This window comes from Ammospiza nelsoni, chromosome 6 (assembly GCF_027579445.1).
Source record: "Ammospiza nelsoni isolate bAmmNel1 chromosome 6, bAmmNel1.pri, whole genome shotgun sequence".
NCBI classification, from domain to species: domain Eukaryota; kingdom Metazoa; phylum Chordata; class Aves; order Passeriformes; family Passerellidae; genus Ammospiza; species Ammospiza nelsoni.
In genome coordinates this window covers 15,833,962-15,860,714 of record NC_080638.1, presented here as the reverse complement: position 1 = coordinate 15,860,714, position 26,753 = coordinate 15,833,962, and the positions used below count along the sequence as shown (strand labels likewise).

The 26,753-nt window shown below is 39.8% G+C and overlaps 1 protein-coding gene across 3 annotated transcripts; it reads right to left on the bottom strand.

Moving 5' to 3' along the window:
* Positions 1–2,967: 2,967 nt before the first annotated feature.
* Positions 2,968–26,753, bottom strand: NUCB2 (nucleobindin 2). 3 transcript variants are annotated; one of them, XM_059473849.1, is made up of 13 exons: positions 26,597–26,753; positions 16,265–16,408; positions 15,538–15,645; positions 14,704–14,830; positions 12,307–12,410; positions 10,501–10,686; positions 9,783–9,873; positions 8,194–8,252; positions 6,978–7,070; positions 5,868–5,957; positions 5,149–5,319; positions 4,772–4,853; positions 2,968–3,121 (listed from the first exon to the last, which is right to left on the bottom strand). In XM_059473849.1, exons 2-13 carry the CDS (start codon positions 16,406–16,408, stop codon positions 3,009–3,011), a joined length of 1,368 nt encoding a protein of 455 aa, XP_059329832.1. In that variant the 5' UTR covers positions 26,597–26,753; the 3' UTR covers positions 2,968–3,008. The 3 variants fall into 3 exon arrangements, with proteins under 3 accessions (XP_059329832.1, XP_059329833.1, XP_059329834.1); XM_059473850.1 differs by lacking the exon at positions 26,597–26,753 and adding an exon at positions 25,576–25,594 and having other exon boundaries at positions 2,969–3,121; XM_059473851.1 differs by lacking the exon at positions 2,968–3,121 and having other exon boundaries at positions 4,764–4,853.

Below are 26,753 nucleotides of genomic sequence, written 5' to 3'. Positions count from 1 at the left end.
GAAAGAGACTTACAAGGGTGTGTAGTGACAGGACAGGGGGAATGGCTTCAAACTAAAGAGGGGCAGCGTTAGGTTAGATATTAGATATTAAGAAGAATTATTTACTGTGAGGGTGGTGAGGCCCTGTCACAGGGTGCCCAGAGAAGCTGTGGATGTCCCATCCCTGGCAGTGTCCAAGGCCAGACTGGATGGGGCTCTGAGCAGCCTGGGGTAGTGGGAGGTGTCCCTGCCCATGGCAGGGGCTTGGAATGAGATGAACTTTGAGGTCCCTTCCAACCCAGGCCATTCTGATTCTATGAATACAAACCCAGCTCTTGCCCACCCACTAAAAATAAAACACTAAACCTCTGTCACTGTGCTGAGTTTCAGTTTAATCCAGTTAAAAACTAATCTATACAAAGTACAGAGTGGGGCTTTTTTTTTTTTTACATATATTGCACCAGAGATATGAATTTGTACAACATTAACCAAATTTTACCCCTTCATCCTCCTACCAAAACCCCAGCCAAGTACAAAACTGAATCTCTGCATCTTTGTGGTGCAACTGGTGTCTGTATAAAGTCAGATACAGTTTTGTTGTAATCGCCTCCTAAATGAAAAGCAGAATACAGGCATAAGCACTTGTGCCCATGATATTCCAGTCCCTTATTTCTCTGTGGTTATAACTTTCCACTTCCCAAGTTACAACAATTCTTTACAAAGTTCTGGATGTTTCCAAATAAATGGGTAAGGGGGACAATTGCCAACAGCAGAGTCAGGACCTTACAATCAAATGTAAGAGGCTGCACTGAAACTGAAGCTTGAGCGTTACATTACAAAGCTGTGTGACATTTAATGGCATCTTAGGAGGCTGAAGTAGCCTGAAGGAATGATTTGTGTGGTAGAAATGCCTTCACACCAAAGCTTTCAATCCTTGAATCTCTACAAACATCTGTGGCTGTATCACTTGTCCTCTGCAAACTTTCATGTGAGATGGGGAAAACACAGAAAGGTTTCCCCTTGTCTTCACCATGACATTTGAATAATTCCCTTTGTTTCCCTCCTCACCCTGTTACCCATGATCAGGCTGCAACCCCAAAGCCAGGGCTGTGCCCAGAAAAAGTTACAGCTCCATGAACCATGTCTGGGCCTCTCTGCAGACAGATGAGGCTGCTGAAAGATATTTCAGTCTCCAGACAAAGACAAAATCAAACTGTTTTAAAATTGCATAGAAATGACAAACAGTGGAGACATCGGTTTTGCAAACTAAAAATGTCATCTACTTGCATAAGGAACAAAAAGAAAAGGTGAAATAAGTCAAATTGGGTGGTATAAATGAAGGAAATGCAACATGACAACAGGATAAAATAGATAAATAATCTGTTCTGGCACTGAGTTCTGCTGCATTGTGTGGAGAACATGAATATGCCCAGGTCTGATGGAAGAAGCCTTGAGCATGGGAGCAATGTGCCTGGCTTCCATCAACCAAAGTTCTTCAGAGTGAAAAATCTCCCAAATGTCAATACAAAATGTTAGCAATTGCCCTCTGGTTTTTTGAGTTTGCCTAAAATATTCAAGTCTTATTCTGAAAGGAACATCTTTCTCTAACAGATGTGCTTCTGTTTCTTTGCTCAAGCCCCAAAATATCTCTTTTAATGCCATTGTCAGCAGTTAGCCACAGAACAGGAAGGAAATGCAAAGGATGCAGGCAGAGGTGTGTGAATCTGCTCAAAGCCAGCATTATACAATCACAACAATCCCTGTTTAAAAAACAAAACAAACAAAAAAACAACCACAAAAAGCCAAGCAAACAAGGAAATCCACACAGGGTTTACACTATAGGATAGTTTGTTTGAAAAGAATGAGAAGCAGGGACACTGGCACAACTTTTCAGCATTATAATAAAACCGACATGAAAATCAACTTACTCTTGTAAAATCTTGGCTTGCAATACTAGGGACCTATCCTGGTTCAATACCAAAATAACATAATCAAGCAGCACCCCTGGCTTGGGACACTTTTTAACCTTAGACCAACTGCTGAAAGACTCATAAGAGTCACCAGTGAGAGCCTTAACAAATCCCAGATTCATGTCTGGGAAGAGCTCTCTGAAGCACATGGTGCACTTTGAAAAATCTGGTTTTATTGTAGGAGGTAGGACAATTGCACAGAAAAAGACAGTGAGTCTTGTTCTGTTTTGCACAATATTTCTATCAACATAAAAAGCTTACTTAATAACATGCAAAATTTTGAGATCAGCTGGCATCTGATGAAAGGAATGGGGACAAAACTGCTGTCCCAAGGGCCAGTTGAGCTTTCAACTGCTACACAGAATTCATCTCAACAAGGAGGACGGTTCAGATCAGTACACAAGCACAGTATTCCTTTTGAAGGCTTTCAGTGAAGTTCTTAGGTTTCTGTAAACATGAAAAATATTCACTGTTCCACAGAATTCTTTGCTGTGTTTAAATTTTACAAAGTGCAAGTTTTCTGTGATTAAGAAATTTTATTTTTATTTGGTCTCAAAGAAGGAAGAGTTTGGTAGTGCTGGAAATAGGCCTTTATCTATGGTCTTTGTTTCCCCATCTTTTGCTTTTCAGCATTTCTGGAAAGAGTTTCTACATCAAACTAGACCTAACTTAACATCCAGGCCTGTTCCCTGTTTCCTCTCTGAGAAGATCCTGATTCATGCCTAAACACAGAATGGCAGACGTCTCCCCCTTCTTTGTGAGGGGAGAGTTCAACATCTCAGTCCCCTGGCCAAAAAAACCTTTAGTATTAATGGTTTCCTTATTTTCCTTCTCTGTTATAGCCTCTACATGATCCCCTTGTGTTTCTTACCAATGCATTTGAGAGAAAATTAATTTAACTTAAAAAGCAAATCTGATACTTCATGTCTAACATTCCTGATGATTTTACAGTCTGAGGGAGAAAGTTCATGTTTGACTCTGATTTCCTGTCCCCCCCACCCCTCCCTCCCTCCCTCCCCCCCAAATAATAAAGATGCTATAAAGTTGAGGCACGAGTGGTTAAGGGTGAACTGGATCAGTTCTGACAGCTGCTTCTTGCACGTGTCCTGGTGGTAAAGGCTGATCTCCTCCTGCTGGGTGCTGTGCTGCATCTGCAGCTTTGTGCTCAGCAGCTGCAAAACAAGAACACAACCCTTTGTAACATCTCAGTACACTGGCCCCAAATGTGGAAATTCTCTAAATTAAAGTTTCTAGCATAGGGACACTCAAACAAAACCTTTGTTTTCTGGTCTATAAGTGGAATCAAGAGTTTTTGGGATTGAGACCCAACACACTGCACTATTAGTCAGTGTTACCTCTTAGATTACAAATTGTTTCTGCTTTCTGTGAAATATTCTCACATAACACATTGTTCTTTCTGAAATAAATCATGTTTTTATGAGACCTTTAATTCCAATATGGGAAACTTGACAAAGAAATAATTAACAACCTGCTCCTGTATGTTCCTCCTCACTGCATCAGTACTTAAAATGTTCTCTCTTTGCCTACATTTGAGTAATACTAATTTTCATCCTTTGATGGAAGATTTCAGAACATGCAAATTTATTTCTGGATTTTTTTTTCCCCTCTCACATTCCTTTAGTAGCTCCAGTGGCCTAGAGATTTAAAGTAGTGTCTACTTGGACATCCTTGATTCAGTGAATGAGTAATGACCAGTTCTGGCTCATATAATGAATTCTCATGACACCTAATTAAATGACTTTACAGAATGATTTTACATAAAAGAATGCATGTGTTAAGAACAGTATCTGCTACAATATTGCCAGTATTGAAAGATGTACCATCTGCTATTACACAATGGTTTTACTGAAGGTGAGGGGAATTGAGGCTCTTGGATTGAAGGATCATAAAATGAAGTTACCTCCAGGCAGTTTCAAAGCAAATAAAAGGCAGAATTAAGTAGGTTCTTAAATCTCATCACTTTCCTTCACAGAATTGAGTGGGCAGAATTTCAGGGCACCCAACAAGGTAAGCTGTAGTCACTGAACACAGCTCCTGAGGTTTGAAATCCCACTGCAGGCCCTGCAGGAGCAGTTAAGAGCTCCTTATACTCAACAGGCTGCCTAGATAGATCTGAAGCTTCTATTTGAGATCAATGTCAGAAGTTCTTGAGCTTCACTGAACATGGAAGCCAATAAAGCCAGCATAGTTTCAGCCTTCAAGAAAAGGCTGATTTAGGATGCATGGGGCAGCAGAGCACAAAGGAAACCTGGGCAGTGTGCTATGGATAAGAAGTGCTAATATATCCCTGACTTTTGCTGTCACCAGTGATGAAATGCAATTATTTTTTTATGCCACTGCCTTCTCCTGAGGGTGTTGAAGCCATTGGTCATTCACACTGCCCAAGGCTGACTTCTTGTGTCCTGCAATATCCAGCTGCTGCCAAATTGGCCACTGAGGATTTTAAATGCAGCCTCAGACTGCAGTGCAGCCACAGATCATGGGACCTGTCTTTTGTATGTACCTGTTCTTCCCTGGATGCCCTAATCTCAGTATTTCAGACTAATACAACACAATCCTCCTCCTCTGCCCACTGGATGCCTTGTGCTAGGACTCTGGTTTCTTACTATGGACTTAAAAGCAGTGACATTTCAGGAGTACTTAGTACTTACTTCCCTCTGAAAAACAGGTTAGTGAACCTCTCTCCAGAGGTCATTAAAGCTGCATTAAGTTAATAATTTTAACAGCAAATATGGAGGTAATGACTTTTACATTGCAAATCTGATTTTTAAGTTTGTGTATCCACACAGAAAGTCACATACGGGGTTGGATTTTCAGTTCTCCACCTGGTCCTGCAGGAGGAATTCCTTGCTGTAGTTTCTTTTGTTCCATCTGTTTTACAACCTGGTGAAAAATAAAATACAGCAGTTGAAAAACTTGAATTTGCCACCTTTCTCTGATGTGACGTAAATGAACACACCTAAACCAAATGCTGCAGTTATGTAAGGTCTTTGTTAGTGGGTGTAGTGTTGAGTTGCTTTAATTCAGAACACCAGGCTGTGTTTTGCTGTGGTTCCATTAGTTTAGAATTCAGCTGGGACTCATATGAGAAATCAAGTCTCCAGAACTGGGAATTGTGGAGAGGCACACAAGGACAGAGAAAAGAGGAAACGGATATATGCTGTCCTCACACATGTACCTGCTGAAGCTCTTGTTTCTGAGCCTGAAGCTGATCGTGCTGCCTCTGTAGCTCTTCCTTCTGTTTCTGAAGTTCTTCTGCCTTCTTTCTGAGTTCATCTTCCTGCTGGGAAATGTGATTTTCGAATTCCTTCAGCTCATCCTCGGTGAAGAGCTGCTGTTGATCTAGTGTCTGCAAGGAAATCCATACAAGCGTGAATACTTAGGAAAATACTTAGTATGAGTACTCAGGAAAGCAGGAGTATTTTTTATTTTCTTACTGAAATTCTTACACGATTCACTAAAAAAACCCTCAAAACAAAATAGTGAGACATGACACTGTATTCTCAATGAAAACAGCAAAACAGCCATTTCTCACTATTTTCTCAACAAAGCTCTACTAAGGATTTAGATGTAGGAGAAAAATATCCTCTTTCTTCCAGCTGAGCTCTTATCTTCCCTTTGAAGTGATTCATAAACAAAATGTGCATTTCCATTTGAAAAGCACGTGTGAAAAGCTCTTCCCGAATCCCCGGGGTGGCGCCAGACCTTTTCTGTGTGTGGAATTCACATCTGCATTACATTTAGGCAGCTCAATGCTACCTTCAGCCGAGGGGCTTAACGACACACATACCAGAGCAGAGCTGAAAAAAACCAAAGGTCACAGACATGCCGCTTGGTTTCCTGCTCCAAGTGCTGGTAATGGTGCTGCATGTTGTACTTGGAACACATTTTCATTACCTCCCAGCTGTCTGGCTCCAAAAATTCCTTTTTCTCTGTAGCTCGCAGGAACTCATCCAAAGTCACTAGCCGGTCCTTGTTGATGTCAACCTATTTGAAGCAAAAAATTAAGCTCAAGGTAAAAGACAGCTTTTGGAGAAGCTAATGTTTTTATTTCATCAATCAAATATAACCATTTTTAATTGTTTATATGTCCCATTTTTGAGGGAGTGCCCACAACATTTTCTGAAAACTCCTCGCGTAAGTTTATGTATCTTAACAAAAATAGAACTACAAAGTAAATCCTGACATTTTACTTCGAAATTCACTGGCTTTATTGGAAACACTTGTGCTCACAGTCCAAACACTAATAGTGGAATGCATGATTTTTTTTTTTTGAGAAAGATGTTTTGTAGCTTTCTGGTAACTACTCTGACTCACAGTTACAAAATTATCTCCACCGTTGGAGTGGGAGGTTTTGAAAAACAAAAATCCCACCCAACTGAATTGTGCTGAAATCCTTTAAGGGGAAGGGAGGAAATGCTTCCCTTTATGACTAATAGATGACCAAGCTTGCTGTGTTCTTCAAGTTTAAGGAATACAGTTGAAATACAGAAATATTATGGGTGGAAAACACAGTGGTTCAAAACACTCCCTTTCCATTCCTGTGTCTCCTGAGCTGAAAACCCATGAGACCCAGTGAAGGTTTTCACTGTCACAGGTGATGGCTTGAGCTCTGAGCCCCCTTTTAAAGGGACAAATCTGAGCTATATGAAAGAAGACTTTGCTCTGCTCCCTCTTCTCACACCTAAATCTTACCCATCTGCCAAGTGCCAAAGGAAATTTAGTCTTCCTTGTTTGACACAGAACTCACAAGGAATTTCTGCTGAATCTCAGTATCTGCAAACAGCCAAGGCTATAGAATAATTCCTTCTCTGGAACTCCTTAAATGAAAACTAGCCAGCAGGCATTACATCAGAACACAGGGACAGGTTTTGAGAACTGTAACTTGGCATAATCCCAGCACAAGCAGCTCTCAGTGTGACAGGCCATCCCTTTCTGCTGCACTTGGACAACACTTCATGTCAGGAGAAATGTATTTTGTGAACACAGAAAGGAATCGGCCCCCACCTCATTCATTACATGTTCTCTCATTCTCAGCCTTTCTTCTTCCATTTCAACCATGTCATCCTCTTCATTCTTGGGATCATAAACTTTTTCTAACTGAAATTTAAAATTAGTACATGTTAGTTTGAAGAAAAGGCTGCTCATTCAAATGGCAGAGCATATCTAGAAAAGTGGTGTGAGATGTTCTCTGTGTGTGCAATGTTCCTCTTTCAGCACAGTATTTAAGCAACAAGTGAGCCTTTCTTTCCTAAGAATGAAGTTTTCAGTTAATTCATGTGGTCTGTTACACTTCAGTGCTGTGGATGTCACAGTCAAGTTGACCTCAGTGTGCAAAGTCTGATCCTACATTTGATTCAAAGCAGGCAGAGGTTCCATGTGGTTTCTGGAATGGGAGAGAGTGGCTTTTTCACCAGGGCATGCAGCTGACCCCATAAGCATTCAGAGTATCACAAGACAAATTCAGTGCCAAATTTAATGGTTCACTTCTCTTCTTGCACAATGTCTTTCTAGGGAATTCATGCTTATGTATTTGTACTTGGCCTTCTCAGGCACTGAGCTTCACTTGCCCAGCCACAGGTAATTTGGTAATGGCCCCAGACCATTAGTTTTTACACTACAAAACTATAAAACAGGGAGACCCCTGTCAAAAAGGACTGCACTGTATCTTCATTGTAGTGAAGGGGATTATGGCAAGTTATTGCACCAGAGTTAAATTTTTAGACAACAAACCAAGGCTTAAAGAAACTAAGAGCCAGTCTACTTTATCAGATGTACATGTGCTTCAAACTAGCCAGACATAAAATAAACTTCTGTAGCCACTTCCACAGTGCTGTCCCTGAGCCAAGGCACACAAGTGTGACCCTTTTTCTCATCAGACTTGTTGATGAACACTGATTGAGCACAGGTGCCCAGCTTCAGAACCTTTATCAGGTGCATCTAGGGAGGGCAGCTCTCTACACTGCAATTTGCACAGGTTAATACCTATCCTGCAGATTAGTTACAGAATCTCCAGCAAGCCTGGGGCAGAAAAATACATGTGCACTAGATTTCTGATGTCTGACTCTTATTCTTCAACTTCTTTATTTTGCCTGCTTTTTACACTTTTGTAGAAAAATTAAGGATGTATGAATGCTCTATTTTGTAGTCCAAAGTCCTCAAATATACTTGAGAAAAACAGACATCCCTGTTACCCTTTACTGATAGAAGATAATTTTTTTACCTCTTTAGTAAATAGGGCTTCTAATTCTTGCTCATCCAGGAAACCATCATTATTGACATCTACAAAAGAAGTTTTAAAAATACAAGTTGAGTGCATATAGAAAGTCACACACATAATAGATCTCCAGGAGTTAAGTAAGGATCAGCGTACACACTTAACAAGAAGCTGGTTACAGAAGTTGTTTCTACTGTTGAGTTTTTTAGCAGGCATTGGCTGGAGTGTCACTTTTGGTTGGTTGGACAAGTCTGCAGCAATCTCTCCACTTCTTAGATTAACAAACTGAAATAGGTCACCACAGGATTGCGCAGACTGCAACTGCCAAAAAATATTGCTGAGAACAAGTTGTCCCCATTTAGCCACTAAATTTGTAATAAGACTCAGGAGCAAGCACCAAGATTCTGCAGAAAAACTTTAACTGACAATATGATCCTTAAAAACTTAAAGAATTACATCAAAATCTATATAAACATGCAGCACTTGAAATACGTGTAAGATGACTTTTCATGACAAATGCAGAGAGGAGAATACTTAATAGTTAATGATCCATCTTTTATCCTACATTGTGCTCTGAATACTCTTACACTACCTCTGAAATGAAAAGAAAATATCCACTTCAAAACAACTACACAAAAATACTGGGTAATAATTTGAAGTTTTCTATATTCTAAGCTCTAAGGCAACAGGTGATTTCAGCTGTTTCTGTTTCGATAGGTTTTGCACAAAGAAGTTACCAAAAAAATTTCAGAAAGCTATTTTTCAAAATCTCCTTCGGGAAAGAAAAGATTTAGGAACTATAACTAGATGATCATTAAGGACCCAAACCATTCTGTAATAATACATGCTTATTGTAAGTTATAAACTGAGATAAAAGTTTAGGCTCAAACTAGAACACTTTATCTGAATTATCATCTTTGAGATTAGTCAAATTCTGTGTATTGTTCAACCCTTTGCAGCCTAGTGCCAGGCAGGATCTATGTAGGGGCACTTTATGATGAAGCATTTAACAATATCAGATCAAAGTTGTAAAGCAAGGTGTTCACTGAGATGCATCCTTATCACTGCTACTGCTTGTTGTTTCTAGCTGTCCATTCCTCAGAAATCTAGGGGCTGGATTAGAGGGTGTTTGTTCTATCAAGGGAATATTGCAATTTCTGAAGAGCCTTGGCCCTTCTATGACCACTCCAAAGATTAGGGGCATCTGGTACTTAGGTCCAGAGATGATGAGATAGCAGGTTTTGCCCCTACACAAATCTCAGAGGATTTATTCCCATTACCTACTGTGCAAGCAAAGTTATAGATATGGACAGCCCTCTAACTACCCATACTTCCCCAAGGAATCCCTACTGTATTTTGCCTGTATGATTTTAGGAGCAGTTCAACAAATCTCTGAATGTTTTAAATTTTAAACTGCATTTAAAACATTGCATGAAATTTACAAACAATAACAAATATTTTCTCCTTTGTATTATTCAGATTCACCCAAGTTGCTTGAGGTGTAAGACTTCATCCTAACATATGACAAACTTGTCCTCAGCAGAATGTAACAAAGTCACTTCACTTGTTCATGAAATTAAAACTAAACCTCTTACCGTGCAATTTGAAAAATGTTTTGGGGTCAAATTCATTAGGATCTAGTCCATCTGCTTCTTCCCACACCTCTTTCAGTTGATCTTTGCTTCCCTATAGATTGGTTACAAAGAAAAACTATTCAAAAGACAATTTAGTGTAATTGCCCTGCATTACCTTTGCATTATGGTTCCTCTGAAAGGCTTGCTTTATTTGCAGATTAGTCATGTGGCAAATGGAATCAGTGGCATTTTCTTCCCTTCCTTTTGGACAAGTTTAATACTTTCATTACACAGAAAGGCCCAGGGAAAGAGGGAGTGTAAAGGAAATGCATATTCTCTGGAAAGGAGCACCTGTAATGATCAGTTATGGCCAGAGAGCCCCATCCAGAAACAAAAGCTGAAGGGAGCTGAATTATTTTGCCTTTCCTAGAGCAAATGTACTGTGATGCAGCTCCTTGCAGGCCAGGCATACCATGCAGGCAGCCCTACAGTTTTGAATAATGTTCTGGCTTCTACCTTGTGAATTTCAGTGTCTGTGTAGGAATTCTGGCAGCAAATAACACATCTGTACAGAAAGAATGGGGGTTTATACACTGGGGTTTGCCATGCTCTCAGCAGTGTGCCCATGTCAGTAAGAGGAGGCAAATGATGAGAACAAACAAACTACACCCTTCTGTGTATGAGCTTTTTCTCTCCAGAAAGGAAAGCTCACACTCAGTCAAGTAAGAACAGGCCTTACAGGATGGTGAACTTTAGGGTGATCTCCATGCTTTTTCTTCATCTCCTCAAATTTGGATTCTTCCTTCTTCCTCTTTTCTTCATCCAGTGTTTTTAAATACTCTCTCCTCTCGTGTTCTTTCATCATCTCGTATTTCTTAAACTCTTCATGGCGAGTCTTATCATAGTTTTCCAGGTCACTTGTAGCCTAAAAATAGGGATACACGCAGACAGATGATTATGTAACATAATCTGACATTAAAACCACTGTATTGTTCAGATCTGTGGGCAAGACTGGCCATGCTGCCATTCAGGGCAGTCTGGCTGGGGCTTCCTTTCACATGACAGTGATGCAGAAACATTTCTCCTCCCTTGGTTATTTTCACAGGAGTTAATTTCTAATGGTTCATCTGTTGGACAGTTTTTGCAATTACATGGTGCTGTAAGAAAGCTTCAAGGTGTCCTTTCTCATCAGGAAGTAATAAATGAACTCAAGTTAAGCAAGTCCTACACTGACAGTACCATTAATTCCTTGATCATTTCAGAATAAGAACATTTGTAGTTTATCCTACAGTTTAATGACACAAGTGCCTTCATTAATAATTGGACTTAGTTTGCAGCAGCTTAATAAAAATTAAATTAAAAGGCCCCAAACAATTAAATAGAGAGAAGGGGTATGAGAGGAGAATTTCTGACAAGTTCTTGTATAGAGTTTAAAGTTGTGTCATTTTCATACAGGCCAAAGTATGAAAGGATGTTTTGGTAGTGCTTTTCAAAGTAACAAGTTTACACCGGATACTGTCTCTCCATTATTTACATTCTGCTTTTCAGATTCGCTGTATGTTTTACAAAACAATTCCAAAGCTAAGACCCCCTTAAGTACCCATTACACCCTGTCAGTACCTTGGCTGAGAAATGAGAAGACAAAACAATAAAATATGTAATAAAAATAACTGCCCTGTTAAGGGTATGCTTCTCCAAGCCAACCAGAATTTTCCCAGAAGTGATGTTCAGAAATGTTTAGGAAAATTGTAATATCTCTACAAAAAATAATTCTATAGAAAATGGAGATAAAATCTTCCATGGGTAAAAAAAAATTACACAGAAATTATCGTTCGATTTATTTTGAAAGTATTAAAAACTATTCAAATTCTCATATCAGACATGCAGTGCTCTTTGAAGTGTATCTGAGACATTTTTTCTCTCTGGAAAGTCTATTTTTCTCTAGCAGTTGAAAAAAGCCATGTCCTGTTTAGCTTAACTGCATCCCTTGAATAAACCTCACACACCTGTGACTGATACTGAATCTGCTGACCAGACACTGAATGCCATGCTCAGCATAAGCAACTTCTAATATTTCTACCTCAAATTCTACTCTGCTGTGGTTTTGCAGCTTGATGTGTACACAGGAGATCCCAAAATTCATATGGCTAGGCCAGGGATGATTATTTACATCATTCTGTGAGAGTTCTGTATCATTTAGAAACAGAAATCAGAAAAAAACACTTGGGGAAAAAAGCACCCCTATCTCACCTGTATTTAATTTAAAGGCTCTCAGAAAGGTGTGTTTTATTCCCAAAGTTGCTTGTACTGGCATATGAATGTTAAGTCCTGCTAAGATGACATCCCAAAAATCTATGGACTCTTGCATCATGCACACTGGCACCAGTTTTCAAGTGTGCATGGAGACAACCGACTTTTCTTTGAAAATGAAAACTGCATGTCATTTATAAAATGTGGTGTATAGGAAAGGACCTCCCTTTACCAGAGGTAAAAAGCACAAAAATTAAACCCCCAACCCCCACAGCAGTTAAATTCTGGTACTCACTGCTTTGATCAGCATATCCAAGTCTTTAGGTTCAAAAGTGTCAGGATTCTGATGGTTCAGGTGCTCAAACTGCTTAAGGAGAGCCTGATGGTCTATACCGGTGTCTGGAAGAACAAGGTATACATGTAAAACTGAGGACTGAATAATTTTTTCATTGTTGGAGGAAACTACAGTAACATTTTTCAAGTTGCTTTTCCTGGAGCAGGTTGACAAACATGGTGGCAATTTGATGGTACTACATTCCTACAAACTTGATGTAGTGCCATCAAGTTTGATGGCACTACATTTCTTCTGCTGGGTCAGTGCTGCATTGCACCCAATCATTTTACATGCACAAATTACAGCTTCTGCTTCAGCAAGAGAAAGTATGATCAATTTGAGCTTTACAAAGAAAAACAAAATCTTATTCTCTTTTATATAAATTACATCATTGACATTGTGCTATACCTAAGCTAACAACCTGCATATTTTTCTTGCATGGGGAAAAGTCCAACTCTTCTACTGCCCTGGATGTTTTGCAAATTACACATTTGGCCAAAGATTTATGTACAATATGGTGTAAAATTGTATCAAACCAAATAAGCAGATAGTTAAACTTCATTTGTAGAAAAAAGAGAAGTGCAAGACAGTGGAGAGTCAGGTCTTGGGTCTAAAAGGTGGAAACATTTTCTCTTCCTTGTGACAGGAGTGATACCCACCAATATCACCACACAATGCACTAAAACTACACACATTTCTACCACAGCTTCTCTGTTACCATGGTCTCTGAACACTAAAGCTACTCTCTTATGCTTTCATATGTTAAGTACAACAGTTGTGACAAGCTGTTACTAGATTGTTTTAAAACAAATAAAATATTCTTTGCTAAGCAAATTGGAAAACACATTTTTGAATATACTTTTTTTTTTACAAACTATCTGCTTTACAATCAATGTGTGTTTGTATTAAGACAAAACAGCAAACGCTGGCCAGGGCAGATTTCAGCCATCATTCCTCCCTGGTGAGATCATAATTTCTGTTTAAATATATGTGCCTTTGTCTGTGTTTGAAACATTTTCAGAAGCGTAGTAATAGGCTCCAGAAAAATCAACACTGAAAAAACACCAGCCCCCAAACCCATTTTTCTCCATTTTTTACATTTAGGGGAGAAGAATAATTCTATTTGACACTATTTACTTGCCACATTACTGTATGACCTGAGACTCAACTCCTAACATTCTTCTGGCCTGTACTAATCAGTCAAGGATCCTGGTGAAAATGTTTAAAAACACATCTGGATGAGGACTGAATTTATGCTGCATATAATCTCAGGTCTACTTGTCTGGAGTTTTTTTAACCTGATCCAGCTGAGAGGAATGAAAAGAGGAGGGGTTTGTGTGCCTTTTTTATTCTTTTTGTAGATCAGACAGAAGACTAAAATACTAAATGGTGTTATAGGGAAAAGATTGCAAGAGCAAAAATAAGGAAATCAAACCACTCTGCCTGTTGCTATTTCAATGCTCTTTGTGTATATTCCAAGATGTTGTCTAGCTGTGTAGATGCAGCTGTATTTTATAGTTAATCTGGCCATGTTTTTACATCTTAGTACTCATCTGAATATTCTGAACTGCAATAATCTGTTCCCAAATGTAAGAGCTCACATTTACACTGTAAGATCTGAGGTGCTGGGGGGAATTCTTTTTCTAAAGCATGCTCTGTTAGTTACTACTGATTTATGAAGGCAGAGAGGGGCAGAAGTAATCAGTCCATTAAGCTTCACAATACCTAAAACAACTATGTACACAACCAGGTATCATTAGCTGCTGTCACCTAGCTGTGAATGTCACCATGATGTCACTGGACTGCTTGTCTGCAATAGGAACAACAGACCCATAAACATCTTTTTGCCACATCTAAATTAGCTTAGCCTGCAAGACAGATCCTTATTCTAGGAGTATTTTATATGATGTGTTATGTATTCAATTCCTTGGGATCTCTCTCAAAAACTTGCAAACATCTTTACAATAATAAAATACCAAAAAATTTTCTACCCCCTAAGAATATGAAATATTGTGTCATAGTTTTTCTCTTAAACATAGTCCTGCCATGTTACTGGTTCTCTGTAAGTAATTTATGAATTGATGCATTACAAAAATAAGAGGTTAAAAATAAGAGGTAGAAGTATCTGAAAAATCCACTGACAAACAAGTTCAGTTATTTATAAAACAGAGATGGTTTTCTCTTCTCCCCAGTTTCCTATAAAGACAGGTCTGTAATGGCTCCAGGCCAGCTCAGAAAGGACACTGACTCTGTTTAGTCATTACTGGTGACAACAAACAATGCACAGCTGCTGGACTTTGACATTTCTCTAACACAATTCCATCTGTTAACTCACCTAAATAAATTCTGTACTCTTACCTTGAACAGAATCCATTTTAGCTTTAATTAACATTCTTAATCTTGCTACCTCTTGTCTCTTTAGTTCATCCAGCCGTGTTCTCACATGGTGGCTGACTAAATCAAGCTCTCTGCTTAGCTTTCCACTCTGTCAAAAACAAAAAAGTCATGCATAAACACTGGAAGAAAGAAGCCTTTAGGATTCCCATTAGACATAAACTGCAAGACAGCAGACTAATGGCAGTCTCTGGCTATACTGTAGCCCACACTGTAAGAATCTCAACATTTTTTCAAAGAGCAGATTCAAAAATTTTATGCTTATGGTTATGGAAACAGAGAGGAATCCTAAAAGCTTTCAGAAAAGAGAATTTCTAAGTATCTTGCTCCTCCGAAGAGCCAGACCATAGCCTTGAGGGAGCAATTTTTAATAACATTTGTGGCAAATTTCTTGATCAAATATTCTCAGCTGAGTTCAAAAGAACTGTGTGAAGCCCACAGAATGCCTGATCCATCAAGGAGGGCTGTTGGGCTTGAGGGAAGGTACAAGGCAGCAGCAGCAGCCACTGATGTGTATTGCAGGAACCTGGAAATGGAGAGGAATCTCCAAGGCTGACCCTAGATACAGCACAGGAGGGACAGATGCCACAAGCTGCCAGCAGCAACATGAGGGATCAAAGCAAACACAAAAGGCAGGATCTCCTCCTTAAGTCTGTCACTTCAGACTGTTTCCTACTCATCCCTTCCTAAATTTCCAGCTCCTGAAGGGGCAATTCACAACAGCACAGGAAGAAAGAATACAACATACATGATTATGGATTTAATTAACCTCAATTTAACTCTCTTTTTCAAACCTACCTTTATTTCTTCTATGTCAGCAGTCTGGAGTTTCTCCCTGAAATGCTTATCAGTTTCCAAGACATCTATTACTTGCCTGAGATATTCATCATAATAAAGTCCTGTATCCTTCAAAAGAAAAAAAAAAAGGGAATTCAGGAAAGACCATACTGACAATTAATTAATTAGTTTTGTTTAAATACAGTTATTAAACTGACACTCCAATCTTAGCAACACAGGCACTATGCTGTCTTACATATCTTTGTGTTTTCAGATTTGCATCATTGCCCTATAGCAATTTATGGTCCATTTGTTTCAGCAAATGACAAGGAAGAGGAGAAAAGTGATTAGGAATCCTTGTAATACAGAAACATCTGTCATGTTAATGTAGTGTGTAGCTTTTTTAAAACAGTGCAATTCATTTGTTACTTTTCTATTTGAAACACTGAGCTGGGATCAGTGAGTGGAATTTCCTAAGGCACCACCCAATCACTTGAAGTAAATCTCTGTGGAACAGTTATGTGCTTCCTGTTGTAAGCTGGGAATTCCTTCCATGTGCCAGCTCACCTTTAGCAGCTCATTGAAAAAAAATTAAAGAGTAAATTTAAACAGAACAATTCCACAGTAGATAGCACACACACTGACAATACTATTGGGGAATATCAGTTTCCTTCTAAAGGAGTTCGCTGTATCCAGATTGCTAACAATTAGGATATACACTTAATTAGATCAGTTTCTTTGTACTTACTGGATTTTCTACCTTCTCTCCTTCTACATGGCCTTCTGCCTTGACTTTTGTCTTATCTATGTCTATAGGTACAGCTTCCAAGGCCATTAGGAGACATGTCAGCAGCAGCAGACACTGCTGGGGCAGCACAGATAACATCTTCATCTGAAATGAGACCAGGTCATGTTAATTAATCACAAAAATTAACACATCAAAATTAACCTGCTCTACTGAGGAAAACTTTCTTACATTCCTACACAAATATCTGTAATAACCCAGTTTCCTCACAATGTTCTGCTCTCAAGGAACACAAAAACTCCAAGAAGTAATACAGCCTTAATTTCTGAAGGGCATTCTTAGGCAAACAGATTTCCTGAGATTGGCTTCCACCTGTGTGCAAACCTAAGCTGTAAATGATGAGGGGTTTGTAACCTGCTGAGGTATTATCAATAACAGATGGCAACACCTATTTAGGATGTTCAAGTCTCACATAACTAATACTGACATTCCTACTTGGATCATGCTTTTGCTGAATTTATTGGCAAACTCCTAAAGATCATTTAGGGACATTGAATCAGATCTTAGTAGATGCCAGTGGATTTTATGTTTCAACACTGCAATACTTTGCCTAATTTGGAGTCAAGACCCCTTCCAAAATTTATTGGCAGGAAGAATATTTTACAATCCATATTATATCTGTATTTCAGGTGATTTATTTCACTCGTCAGAGATTCCTGAAAAGTGGTATTCTTATGACCTGAAATTGTTGCTGAAGGAGAGCTTTATTAAGATGGTTTTCCCCATCCCTTTAGTGTCTTTGGTGGAGCTAACTCACACATAATTTGATGAGCACTGAGCAATTTGAGTTCTTGACCTTTGTCTCCTTCCCCTCTTTCAAACTTGGTTGAAAATAATTCATTCAGAAGCTAGTAAGATGGAATAATTAGTGAGTGCAGGGAATCCAGCTAAAAGAAGTAGTGATGGTAATCCAGCATCTGACAGCAAGTCAGGCTCTTGGGACGATCTGGCCAGTTCAGACAGTGACACTCCACCATCTATGGATATTCTACTGGAAGTTTGAGCAAAATCTAGTGCTATATTGGTAATATAAATCACCTCCTAGGGGGTGAAAGTTGCCAGTCAAAGTCTGTCTAAAATTAGCTTAGATATGCCAAAGAAAAAGACATAATATTGAAGAAACGTGCAGTCAAATAAATCAGAAGTACACCTGCTACAAGAGGAATTTCTGTACAAGTGCTTTAGCAAGTCATGCAAGGAATTCTGTCAAAAGTATTTATGTCCACCACCACCAAATCTCTTTTTAGGGGGAGGGGAGAGAGGGACAAACTAATTATGGTGTCAGTGCCAGTTTTCCTGGCTGCATGATCTGTACTTGACAGAGACGCATTGCTTTTGCTTGGGTTAACCTGCCCTTTACTATGGCAATACATGTTGATAGTGGCACACACTTAATATTAAGCATTGTTGACACTCTTTATTCCTCCTTATTCCATGCTAGGAAAATAAAAGCACTCATATACAAAAAAAAAACCCAAAAAATAAAAAAACCAGCAAAAATAAGAAAAAAAAAAAAGAGATGCACTCAAGATGTGTAGAGATATTATTTCTTTTGTTGGGGATGAGGAAGTAGCTGGAGATAAATGTATATCTACCTATCTAGCTATTGTTTTATATGTCAAAGGCTTAGGAATTATAAAAAATTTTGTAAGTTCTTTAAAACTGTTTTTTTAATCACATCTTCAGCAAAAGGAGCCTAAATGGATTATGCTCTGCAATACCTGTTACTTGCATTTTTATAAATAATTAATATCTGATCATTAGCAGATGGGATAGCAGGAGCTATTGTTGCTGCCACATTGAGCATTTGAAATTGGATGTCAGCATTACTGTCAGACTCACAAATCTGACTAGCCTTGCCTAGGTTAAGCCCTTAAAACAAGCAAACAAACACACAAAGAAACCAGACCCAGACTGATTTGTTGAAACTGGTAAGTTAATTTCTGTACCTCTGCACAAACTGTTGGCTTGCAGGGACTTACAAAGCTGATAAGTGAATGAGTTGGTTATTCACCACTGCTTTTAAAATTGCTAAAGTTCCAGTATGTTGGGCGTTTTTAGTTACAGAATGTTGTTGTATACATGCTGTGCCTAGGTTTGTAATTTCAACAGGATTTCATCACAAGAGATGATGATGATAATAACTAACAAATACTAGGTCTTCAAGTCTCCTAATCTTGATGTAGATGTCAAGACTGAGAGTAGTTCTTGGTACTACAGGTAAAACAAAAACCCACCTGGCTGAAGTTCTTGCTGAGTATGAATGGGGCTGTATATATATATATACACTCTCATCATTTTGCAAAACATCTTTTGCAAGGTTATGTATGTTGAAGTATTCACTTTAAAACAGTGTAGCCTTCTGATAATACTAAAAATCTGGACCCTGATAGATGGGTATTTTTCCCAAACAAAATATTTTCATATATACAAAATCATAGTAATAAAGATAAATTAGTATTATTATACACTGCTCTAGTTAAGTGTGTAAACAGTGATTTAGAAATCATTATGAGGCTAGGAAATGAGCATGCTGAAGCCCATCAGGTGATGGCAGGGAAGCAGAGAAAGCCAGAAGCTCAGGTGCTTCCCACAACTCTGGCATTGACTCATCCTTTGCCTAAGGCAAGTGCTAATGCCAACACTTTGAACAATGACACCTGGTCTGTGATCCATTTTAAAGACATCTCTTAAAGCTCCTGACCTACAACTCCTAGTGACATGAACAATTGTGGAGACAAGGATTGCCAGTTTAGGTTGAAGAGGGGAACACTTGGATTTTTCAGACCTTTTCCTGATAGCTAAAATGTCCCTGCTGAGCTGAACCAACAGAGATATCAGTAACCCTGCTGGCCTGCCAAAGCCCATGTGAGGGAGCAGTAATCACCTCCAGATTTGGGATGGGCAATTGGAGCTGTGTCATCCTGAAGTGCCTCTGCAGTAACAGCAGAGTTCATCTATCAAAAGGCCCAGTCAAACCAAGACCCACTGGCTCTGCTGACTCTCTGTGGAATTGGTGCTCATGGGCAATGGGGTTTTTTTTAAGCTTTGTAATTACATGCTGTCATACATAATGGGAAAGACTGGATGATATCACAGTATGTTCTTCATATCTATTTGATGTAATAGGCTGCTCAGAAGACTTCATCAGGCAGTTTTGCTTCAGGTTGTGCAGTGGATGTTTTTATTGTTTGATAAAACAAGCCAAAAAATTTCACAAATACTGGGAAGAATTAAAAGGAGAGGAGTCTCCAAAATGGGTAAGTAAGCAATATCTCCATCATCACACCTGACTTGGCAGACAACTATACCTAACACAGCAATTCCCACAGTATTTTGAGGAACCCAATTGTGATATAACAAGTAAACTAGAAATACATTTATTAGAATAAAAAACAATTACCTAGTGAAAAGAGAGTTACTGTATTTAGGTATCTTCTAGTCCAAGACTATACTCACCAAAATTTCCTCATGGAAGCAGGTGACTAAGACATGAGTCAGCCTTTAGTGTGCCAGTGTCACCTGAGTCACTGGGCACCTTCTACTCTGACGTGTACTAAAAGAGAGAAACCAGGCCCATTGCAAAATCTAACATTCATCACCTGCCAGCAAAACTCAATTCTCAAATTCAGCAGCTGCAGGGAAGAGTGAGAAAAGGCTGGATGAGAAGAAAAGTGGGGGTTCCCCTTTCTGTTCCTCCAAGTGAGTTCATTCCACTCTCAGCCTGCTACCAGCTGCTTTTAAGAGTTCTGGATTTTTGAAAATCCATTCCTAGATGCCCATCCTTTCCCAGGCGTTTGGAGTGCATCCATGTCAGGAATGTGGCTTTCTTCTGAACCAGAGCCACCAAGTGAGCAATCACAGAGGGTGCTGCAGATGAGAAGCATCTGCCATCAGCAGTACCTAATGCACAGCATACACCCTCCCTGCCCTGCCATGTGGATTACTACTACTACTACTACTACTACTACTACTACTACTACTACTACTACTACTACTACTACTACTATTATTATTATTATTATTATTATTATTCCTACTTCTATAAGCTTTAATAGAAATATAAACTGCTCTGGATCTGCCCACTGACCAAAAACAGATGGAAAGAGTTAAATGTTATAATTGTCATGTGGAAATTAAGATATTTTAGTCAGACAAGTAGCCCACCTAGATGTATAGGTAGCACAACTGTAATCTGCTGGTATCAGAAATCAATCTTATCTTTACAAGAGGGATAAACAAACATTCCCACTTCTAGTACATAAAGAGAACTAATCATAAAAGCAGTGCTCTAGAACTGACAAATATTGTAGTTTATAAGCAAAGCCAATATCCTAAGCTTTCAGGGAAAAGGAAAAATAGCTTCTCCAAGTACTTCAAAAACTACAAGCTCTTGTAGCTTGTAGTGAGAGCTACAAGAGTGACACAGTCAGCAGCAAAGAGAGCCACCAATGTACTTGCATGAACAGAAAAATACAACTGGAAAAAAAAAAGCTGCAGGCTGCCTGTCAGCAATCTTGATTATTTGTTAATCACAAATTCCTATCGACATCAGTGAAACAGGGTTGAACATTTGAATTATAAAGAGCTACAGGCTTTGAGAGGTAACTTCAAAATTCCACTTTTAAAGTTTGTTCTAGCAACAGTAACACAAGCTGCTAAACACCTATTTTATACAGCTGCCAGGTGTTATAATACAAACCCAAAAATTACTTTTCATTAATGCAGCACCCATTGCCCAGAAAACAGCATCATGCAGGTACTGGTATCTCCATCACCTTCCCAGCAAAGCACAAGTATTTTTAAGGAAGTAACACCCAGTGTCAGAGTTTCTAAAACTGAGTGAGGCAAAATTATATAGTAAAATCGGGATGCAGTGTCTGCAGTGTCTCAGTGGATGGTTATGATGCAAGACAGCACAACACTGTAAATGTCACATCACACATTTGCACTTGCCAAACCCATGTGTACAATGATGGGCAATGAAAACATAAATCTGGACTCACATAATACACAATAAACCTACCCATTGACAGATTTCACATATGCCTGCTCTATCTGATATGGAAGTCATTAAACCTGTGTGAGACACAGTGCAGATGTGCAGGATAACAGTAATGTTCTCTACAGTCATGACCATAATGTGACTTTCTATTTTCATGCTGTACACTGGAGAAATGAACAATTTTCACAGGCAGTGCTGAATTAAAAACAAACAAAAAAGCCAGGAAATAGATAAAATATATCTACTGATTTTTATTTTTCTAAGGATATTCCACCATCAGTAGTGGAATGAGAAGTAAAGTATTCCCTCATCAGTCTGCTCCAGTCACCTAGCATCTTCAATCTGTTTTCATGTCTCTGAAACAGTAATATAGCTATCCATGTATCACAGCTTAAATAGGAAATGTTTAATTCCATGGGCTTTTTCCATTTCTTTAAAATTTATTTGCAAATCTATTAATTGATCCACTTAGAGAACCCTAAGAAAACCACATTACATGTTTGAAATTAGGCAGAAACACATTAGTCTTCTGCCATATTGTTTGGAAACACCAGTGTTAGTTCCTCCCAGTCTTTTTCAGGAGCACTTGCTGCACAGACACCCAAAGCCCTCATGCCTTAAGCAGGGTATGAAAGTCCATGAACCAAGAGTTAATGCATCTTCTTCACACTGTTAGTCCAGTGAGTTAATCTGGCAGAAGCACAGCTGACTTGTGGCAGCAATTTTGAGAAGCAAGTGGAAAAACCTGTTTGCAGCCACTCTGTTAAGCTATAAGCCTTGGCAGTGGTGAGGGCTGGTCTCTGCTCTTGGCCACCAGTGCCCCACACTGGGTTTGCCCCTAGAAGACACCAGCAGGAAATGACATGCCAAGGGAAATGGCTACAAGCTGCAATAGTTTTCCCCATACAAGTGAATGTTCCAAACACAAAAACACCTGCACCTTTCCCTTCCCAAATGAAAACTGATCCTTTTAGAAGTTAATGTGCAAGCTATTAACTATTATAAGCCAGCTATTATTGCTATATAATTATATATACATAAAGTTTCATTATCCTTCAAGTATTTTCCTTTTCTCTTCTGTCAATGCTGTTCACTTAACTGTATGATTCAGATGTTGCTTTTTTTTTTCCTGGCCAACATCCAACAGGTTTCACATTGGTCATGCTGTCCTAATCTTTTGATAGAGCACATCCCACTCAGTTCTCTGCACCAGGACACCTTCCTTATTTTTTCAAGAACCATTTTAATCTTGCATGGAAATAGTTCTTTATTAAACAGTATTACTCAAGTGCATAAAGGAAGCAGAATCTTTTCTTCCCATCCTGTTTACTTGACTTAAATTCTTTTGAGCTGTATTTGTTACCTTTTCACTGCACTGGAGCTGCTTAATTCTCTTTACAACTACAAGCTGCCTGATGGAACAGCTGCTTTTTTCAGCTTCCCAGAAAACACAGCATGCCTCGACTGTGCCTAGTACAACATTTGCTGAAAGAACCTCCTTTTTAAAAATGCACTTCAGCTGTTCTATTAAATGAGTCATCCAATAGTAACACAAACTATGAATGCTCGAGTGGGAAAGAGCAATTTTGTGTTCAAACCGCACACAGTATAGGATAGTATCATGAAACAACACAACTATGTCCAGAAAGAAAGATGGCATACAAGGAAATTGTATGGCTGATGCTACACACGTGCTTAGCTCTGTCCTAAGTGAAGTCTGAAGACTTTTCTTCTTGTTGAGATGCTAATGGTTCATAATTTAAAAACCTGTGTGTATACACAAATACATATACATATTTACAATATTACCTGCCTCCAAGGGATTTCCCTGTCCTTGCTTCAAAAAAGTAAATACCTCTGTCTACAAAGCTACCTTACTAACTGAAGAATGTTGAAATATTAGCCTTGTTTTTCAAAGCTACTTGCTTGGTTTTATTAATTATTTCCAACAAGGTTGCCTCACAAAAAGATTTATAAAGCCAGTAGTCAAGCAAAAACTTGTACTGAATTCAATGTACACTTTATAAAAATCTTATCAGCTTCAAAAGGAAATTAAAAAATAATTACTGCTACAACAATAGCTTCCTGCACTCTAATTTCAGTTCCCACACAGAACATAATACAACAGTACATTTGGAGCCTCATAAATTCATTTTTCATAAATGCAAATGGCAATATTGTCAGGGCTGACGTAAAAAGCAACGTCAAATGTGCTACTACACGCAAACAATGAATGAGCTTTAACTCTAACTCAAATCTAAAAGTATTTCAATTATTCCAACAATATGCATTTTGCTCTAGTCAACAACAAGTGATGATGCTAAAGTAAGGCTTGAATGTCCCAGGAGTCCAAGGTACCTTCCGCCCTTTGAAAAAAAATACAAAATAGTTGTCCAGAATAAATCTAGATCTAATGATGTGGAGCCAGATTTAAAAATATTTAGGCACTTAAAGACAGCTGCCTAAGAAGATTTATGCTCACAATTTCCTAATTCCCATTGATTTCTACTTGCTTAGAAACAAAAACACACATCAACATCCCATTCTACTTTTATAAAGACTAGCAGGAGAAATGCAATCATGAAAAGGGTCTACACTTATCCTGAATACCTACAATGATGAAGAACAATATTTACAACTGAATATGATTAAAATGGTTCTAATGAAATGCAGTTTCTTTTGCTCTTCCAACTTCAAATCACACACATATGGAAGAGCAAAAACTATTGAGAGGAACATGGCTTTTGACTGAATTCACTTGGTTTGGCATTAGCACCTGGTCATGCCTGTATCTACATAAAACCACACCCTCGCGTCTGGTGTCTGCTAAGTATTGTCATGACGCAACTTCAGAGGGATCTTTTCTGCTTACTAAGCAATCAATACTGGCAGCACAAAGCCTCACTAGATCAAATACCTCCACACAGGAGCTCAAGTCATAGGAAGCCCTGATAACAGCTTCAAACTCACCAGTAAATTATTTTATCTTTCTTATCTAAAGCTCAATTGTTTAGTCAGCACAGCTCTAAAACTCCTGCATCAATATTTCCACACCTCTGACAGTTAAGTCAATATATTCTACATTTTTATTACCTGAGAGAATTACTGCTCTCCACTTTCATGGCTGCAATTTCAGTTAGGTATGTATAATGGGGGGACGACAGTTTTTGACAGAAAATCTTCAGTTTGGCTTATATGAACAGAAAGCTTACATCAACAGCACTACCAGAACTGCAGAGGGAAGGTATGAAAACTTTGCCTTAGTATTATTAAAAAATAATTACTGTTGTTGCTGTTGCTTGGTTTTATTTGCCCAGTGGGGTTTTCTGAATATAATTTCAGACACCAAATAATGGAATCTAAGGCAGTGTGATAACAAACTTAATACCAGATACCTTTGCAACCAATTGTTAATGTAAGTTTTAAGCAGACCCAAAAGGCAATACAAATTTATAATTTTATTTCCCCCTTTTCTTTGTCTTGGTTAGAAGTGAATGAGATTCACATTGCTCTACATCAACACAATTTGTTTAAACCTATTATTATTTTTAAATAGAATTGTCTTTCTTTTTCTGAAATAAAATGCTGCCACCATCCTGGAGATAACAGAAGCAAGTAAAGGGAAAATAGATGATGACAGTTAGGAGGCACTGTATGTAACCAGGTTAGTAATCTGTGGCCCATGGTGGAAGCAGCACTGTGACTGTGCAAGATCATTGTGTAGTAAATGACAGTGAGAAACATAACAGGATCTTAAGTGCTCACAGAAATGTGGGCTTCTCCCATAAACTTTCTGTGAGTTTTAAGCAGAGGTCCATAACAGTTACAACAAAACCTGGTTTCAAAGTCTTTGAGTGGCTCCTATCCAGTCTCTACAGGAGGAATTTTCCCTGTGCTGCTTTGTTTGGTTGACAAAAAAAGTCACTTCAGAATTCGGAGTAGAGGTGCACCAATATTGAGTCAGCTACAGGAGTTTCCTTGACACTGAGAGGAAACAAAATGTCAAAAAACCACAAACCTCCACACTGAACTTGATACCATGAGTGCACAGGCATTTCACTGTTGATACTGTGAGGGTTTCATGTTGAAACTATTGGATGTTATCTTTCCATAGCAAATACTTGTAAGTCAAACAACAAAGGCTTTTTTCTCCTACGCGCTTACTAAACAATGTTGCCAAATGCAATCTCTTTTGAAAGCCTTAGCCGTTTTCATTTCAGCAAAAAACATTACCTCCCTGCAGCCATACCTCAACCTTTTCCACTTTTGGAATTCTATCTGAGTGCAGCAGCCAGCCTGGCACAGGAGTACCTTGCAGAGCTCCTCCAGGGGTACCAGATAACAGCACAGTAAGAGGTGGTGAGCTCTGGGACCCCAGCACAGGAAGGACAGCGATCTGCTGGAGTCAGTCAGTCCAGAGGAGGCCACCAAGTTGGTCAGAGGATGGAGCACCTCTCCTCCAAGAAAACGCTTGGAGAGAGTGGGGATTGTTCAGCTTGGAAAAGAGGCTTCAGGGTCACCTAATGGCAGTTTTTCACTACCTAAAATCAACCTTCAGGAAAGATGAAGAGCAACTATTTAAAAGAGCACGTAGTAACAGCACAAGGGGGGAATAGCTTCACACTGACAGAGAGTAGGTTTAGATCAGATATTAGGAAAAACTTCTTTCCTGGGAGGGTGGTGAGGCAGAGGCACAAGGTGCCCAGAGAAGCTGTGGATGCCCCATCCTTGGCAGTGTCCAAGGCCAGGCTGGATGGGGCTCTGAGCAGCCTGGGGTAGTGGAAGGTGTCCCTGCCCATGGCACAAAATGATCTTCAAGCTCCTTCCAACCCAAACCGTTCTTCGACTCTAGACATCAATGCCCGGGAGCTGTGCCCTTTCTAGTGAAACCCGCCGAGTCTCCTGCCCAAGTTTTCCCCGCGGTTGTGCAATTACGAGCCACTCCACATTTCTGCCGCTGCTGCAGCTGCCGCCGCTGCCAGCTCCGCTTTCATTCCTGCCGGCGCCCCGCAGCCCGCCGCCGCCTCCCGCCCTACAGCCTGCGGGGGGACACGGGCACGCACACCCGCACCTGGAGCGGGAAAACTTCAGCTGCGCCGCGCTCCCGCTCCCGCCCGGCGGCCCCGAGCCCCGCAATGCCCCCGCGCCCCGGCCTGGCCGGCGGGAGCGCACCGCGACCCCCGCGTCCCGCCGCGACCCTGACAGCGGCCGCCCCGCCGCCAGGCCTCCGCCCGCGCCGCCGCCGGGGGCACAGGGACGGGCGGCGCTACCTTGGGGTCCCGCTGCGGCAGGAGAGGAGCCGCGGCTGCTCGAGGGCTCGGTGCGCGCCGATGGCGGGTGCGAGGCGGGCGCTCCGGCGGGCGCGCTGCTGCTGCGGCTGTGGCCGGGCTCGGTGCGACAGCCCCGCGGCGGCCCCGCGCCCGTTGC